The sequence below is a fragment of the Tachysurus vachellii genome, chromosome 19 (genome assembly GCF_030014155.1).
Source record: "Tachysurus vachellii isolate PV-2020 chromosome 19, HZAU_Pvac_v1, whole genome shotgun sequence".
NCBI lineage: Eukaryota > Metazoa > Chordata > Actinopteri > Siluriformes > Bagridae > Tachysurus > Tachysurus vachellii.
This window is the reverse complement of record NC_083478.1, coordinates 3,090,364-3,095,586: the sequence shown is the minus strand read 5'-3', so window position 1 is coordinate 3,095,586 and position 5,223 is coordinate 3,090,364. Positions and strand designations below refer to the sequence as shown.

At 39.1% G+C, this 5,223-nt stretch overlaps 1 protein-coding gene across 1 annotated transcript; it reads left to right on the top strand.

The window, feature by feature from the left end:
- Positions 1–3,055: 3,055 nt before the first annotated feature.
- kcna10a (potassium voltage-gated channel, shaker-related subfamily, member 10a) lies at positions 3,056–4,756 on the top strand. Its single transcript, XM_060893934.1, has one exon. It carries the CDS (start codon positions 3,056–3,058, stop codon positions 4,754–4,756), a length of 1,701 nt encoding a protein of 566 aa, XP_060749917.1.
- The last annotated feature ends 467 nt before the right edge of the window (positions 4,757–5,223 follow it).

The following is a 5,223-nucleotide window of genomic DNA, read 5'->3' as shown; positions in this document are numbered from 1 at the left end:
ATTCCACTACTCTTGTTCACTTTGATTTTGAAATATCTAGCTAGCAAATTCTGACATTGCTACTTGGTGAATAACGTAGCAAGTTAATGGAAAAGTTACACACTATGTTAAGCTACTAGTATTAAACTCATACAGAAGCTAGACACCCTACAGTACTGTTTACATTTATTGTCCCATTATGCATCAACCCCCAAATTCACATTCCTGACATGATTTGATAAAGCTAATGTTGCTAGCAGGCTAATTCTTTTAAAATATTTTCAATTCATTTCAATATTTTGGGTGGAGTTGAACTCATATTAGTTAGTTACATTTTCATTGTACGCTATGAAAGGGACACAGATATGTTTATTCTTTCCCTTTTTGTGGTTACAAGAAGTATAAGAAGTATAGTAGAAGTCATTTATAACTAGGAATAAGGGCTTAGTGCTAGCATTGATCTCTGATGTTTGAGCTTTGAGGTTTTAAATAAAGGTAAGATAGAGTTTGTGGTTAAGCCTTAGAATTAGATAGCAAGGGCTGAATGTCAAGGAAAGGTTTTTTTAAATTAAGGCTGGGATTGACACTTGATAAACTTAGTGATGAGTGGTTAAAGTTAGGGCTACAGTTTACTGTGTGTGTGTGTGTTTGTGTGTGTGTGTGTGTGCGCATGCTCTACCCTATACGTCATCTCTGGTTTCTCCCCAGCATAAGGTTACTCAATACTGGCTTTAATAGATTAAAGCCACTCTGAGCCCAAATGGAGACGAGGTCAGAAACAGCAGCTCATCACACACTAAACACTGGCACACACCTGTAGACCTTCTTTCAGGTGAGCTAGGAGTGTATATGAGGGGCTAGAAGACGAGTGTAAATGGGTGCATACAGTATAGTTGTCTTTGTATTGGAAAACTGTGAGCAATTCTAGCTTGATGTTATTTAATCTGAATAAGATGTGTGTGTGTTTGAAAGAGAGAGAGAGAGAGAGAGAGAGAGAGACCGAGACACAGATGACCTAAACAGATGTCCCCACAAGGATAGGAATATCTTTTTTGGGGGGTACATTTGGCTGGTCTCCAAGTAGAAAACTGTGCGATTATTTTTTCTTGTTGTTTTTTTTACTTAAATATTTTTCATAAAAAAGATCCAGTACTTTTGGTAACAGGTTGGTACTGTAGGCTAGCTTTTGATGTAAATTATTTAAATACGATAAAAATTATGTGACTGAACAGATATACTAAGATAGTGTGTGTGTGTTTCATATATAGATATCAATTTAGCTTTAACCATTTGTTAAAATACAGTACGTAATACTAAGAAACTGGAGCATAGCATCCAATCAAGCAAATCACATTTAAACTAGAAAATCACATTCAATTTAATAGTAAAGCAAAAACTAGGACAAGAAATATGAAATAAGGTTCACGGTAACATGTCTTAGTAATGCAGTTAGACTGTGACAAAGTAGATTGACAGAGATTGGGTCATGAATGACGCTGGGAGATGATGAACTGAATCAGGAAGGGTTAGGAGCTGAAATGGATACTGCACAAAACAAAGTACATTAGCACTGGTGGGACTGGTGGTAAACAAGAACAGGAACAGAGACTTACTGTATAGAGGTGTATTGTTGGAGGCTTTAAGCAACTATTCCTGAGTCACTCAAAGTTAAGTCTTATCGAACAGAGATTTTGTGAGGAAAGACTGAGACCAATGAACATTGACTGTGACTACAGAGATAATGAGAGGGCGATTCTAGGATCTTTCAAGGAAAGTCTTGAGCTAGAAGAAACTTAACTGGGACTTCAGAGACATTGGGAAGGTAATGCTAGTATAGCATAGGGCTCAAGGACCAGATGCTATGGGGAGGAGATACTGGAATATCTGGGTAATTGGGAGGAAATAGCAAAAGCCTTGGTGAAATTGGAAGTGAGGCTGGGACCGCAGGACTGTTGGAAGGCCTCCAGTCAATTATGAGAGGAATCAGCTGGTTGGAAGTTTGGAAACAGAACTTCTCTTTCAGTCCTCATTGAACATCTCTTGTTTTGCACAGATATATCTTCAGTCTTTAGTCACCTAAAAGCCTTTATCCTTCCTCTGCTTGCTTTATGATTTGTCAGGCCACAGTTATAATGCTGGGGATTGCTGACTCTGATGTCCACCCATGTCTTCAACCTTAGTGAGTACACATTTTTGTAAAATACTTCAATGCCTCGGAGTCATGTCACCTATACCTTTGGTTTTGGTGGCTTTCAACAATTATTTTAATTGAGAACAATGATACAGGTGTCTACAGATCGTTCTTAAAAACTAAAGCTTCTAGCTGATGGCTCTTTTTCTTGTATGACCTTAGGTAAAAGTTGTTTCGCAAATGATTTGAACCCTCTCATATAGATCTGATGTATTTATTGCAGTGAGTTTTAGCAATGACTGCTAGTCAGTGACAAGTCCTTATCTATACAAAAGTTATATGCACCATAGTACCGTGGATTGGATCTACCTATCATATTAATATCCTTTCTGAAAAGATAGCAAAAAGAGCGCCCTTTAGTGTCAGCAAAAAGAGAACTACTAAGCTTACCTTGCATGCTTTGGTGGCTAGATGAATCTGAGTTACATCACACAATGTGAATATTTAATGAATGCTATGGAAGTCTATAGGATGTTTTTGCTGTGCTTGATATGAGCCATATAGTACTGTTTAAACCTCAGGCCCTAGATCAACTGTCTCTCAGGGAGAAAAGAAAAGGGCTGGTTTAAATAGAGGCTATTTGCCAGTCTGTCTAAACTGCTCACAAGATAATACGTCAAGTTTTAGACAGATTTCACTTCTGTGTTTCTACTTTCAACAGAGCACAATTTTTTATTAATGTATGTCTTATACTTCACTTCACACCTGTTCATTTTTAATCCCTTTGTAACACTTTGCTTTTCTTTAATTTGCAGGAACTTAATACCTCAGAGTTCCCTCTGTGTGATGAGCATTGCTGTGAAGCCCAATGGTGACATACCATTTAGGAATTTGAGCTGTAATTTAGCTCTCTTAGAGGTCTGATCTTAGTAATCAAGTACACAGATGACCGTCCAAGCTGAGAGGATGGAGGTGGCATTAGTTGACTTTGAGAAGTTAGAGAACATGAAAATTAATGGAGATGACCGAAATAACTCCAATGACAAGGCAGCTTTGATGGCAGATATGCCAGAAAAGGAGGAGGCCACCCATGTCAACCATATCATAGGAACCCCAAATATCTGTTCCTACCAAGATAAAAGTCATATCATGAGGGAGCCAGAATCCTCCTACATTCCAACCCCAACAACAAGAGGGCGTCCTAGTTGTGCTAGCCTGATATCAAACTGGAAACTTTTATTAAACATGGAAGGATCTCAGGGCGATAGCATATTCAACAAACTGGCCAAAGAATGCTATGAGGATCTGTTTGTGGACAAGAAAGAGATAGATGTTGGTGAGCAGAAAGTCATAATCAACATTGCTGGGCTTCATTTTGAAACACGAGCCAAGACCTTGGACCAGTTTCCTGATACTTTGCTGGGAGATCCTTTAAAAAGAATGAAATACTTTGATCCGATGAGAAATGAATATTTCTTTGATCGTAATCGTCCGAGCTTTGATGGGATTCTCTACTATTACCAGTCAGGTGGAAAGATCCGCAGACCCGCAAACGTTCCCTTAGATGTTTTTGCAGATGAGATGAATTTCTATCAGCTAGGTAGTGAAGCCATGGAGCAATTCCGTGAAGAGGAAGGCTTTATCAAAGAACCAGAGGTTCCTTTACCATCCAACGAGTTTTATAGACAATTCTGGTTGCTCTTTGAGTACCCTGAGAGCTCCAATGCAGCTCGTGGAGTTGCTCTGGTGTCACTTATTGTGATTATTGTTTCCATCTTCATCTTTTGTATGGAGACCCTTCCAGAGTTTCGTGATGATTTTGAGGTCTTTCAAGTCAATGGACTTCCAATCAATCAGACAAACGATGCAGTCTCTCCATCAAGTGCCACTTCCAAAACTATTAGCAAAACTTTTACCGACCCTTTCTTTATCATTGAGACAGCCTGCATCATCTGGTTTGTCTTTGAGATTAATGTCCGCTTCCTGGTTTGCCCAAGCAAACGCAAGTTTTTTAACAACATCATGAACGTTATTGACCTCATATCGGTCATCCCGTATTTTGTCACTCTCATAACTGAGCTGGCAGCTGTGACAGATAGTAATTCCGGAGGACAGAGCATGTCCCTGGCCATTCTTCGAATAATCAGGTTAGTAAGAGTCTTCAGGATCTTTAAGCTATCACGTCACTCCAAAGGTCTTCAGATTTTGGGTCAGACACTCAAGGCCAGCATGAGGGAGCTGGGCTTGCTCATCTTCTTTCTCTTCATTGGAGTTATACTCTTCTCCAGTGCCATCTACTTCGTTGAGGTGGATGATCCCAACACACAGTTCAGTAGCATCCCTGATGGATTCTGGTGGGCCGTTGTCACCATGACTACAGTGGGATACGGAGACATGTGTCCCATCACACTGGGAGGGAAAATAGTCGGCACTTTGTGCGCCATCGCTGGGGTTTTGACTATTGCCTTGCCTGTGCCTGTCATTGTGTCCAACTTCAACTATTTCTACCACCGGGAGACGGAGCAGGAGGACAAGAGACAGATATCTGAAGAATCTCAAAATTTAAAGAGTGTCACAAAACATCTCAGCAGCTCATCTCTGAATATGATAAATGAAACCTCTGATGGTAGGAAATCTAAATACTAAATGAGTTACATAGTAGAACATTTCAGTAAGTATTATATTTTGACTGGAATCTGAAGAACAATGAATAATTTTTGTTTTGGATAATCTGTGGTAGGTCTTAATGATTGCTCTTTCAGCTGTGGCAGATTTTAGGCTCACACACCAAAAGCATCTCATAAACCCATAAATTTGCTACCTCATGAAGCCACAATCTGCAATTCCTAACAATATACTGTACCATAGATAATTAGTCAAAGTTAAAAAAAAATGTGAATTGAAGCACTTAGATTTTTTTTGGTAACTAATATTCGTTTGCTATTGGAGTGATTTGGCTCTATTTGGCAAGTCTATTTGGCTGTGTTCACATAACAAGCTTTTTCTTTGCCACTTGACTCATATCTGTCTTCGATCTGGTAACGTGATCTCAAATCTACTACTCATACTGTATTGAGTACTGTGTTGATATTTTACATAGCTTTTTTACATCA

Bases quoted from the DNA above. Each gene is read 5' to 3' on its own strand.
- kcna10a (XM_060893934.1), top strand. From the start codon at position 3,056: ATGACCGTCCAAGCTGAGAGGATGGAGGTGGCATTAGTTGACTTTGAG.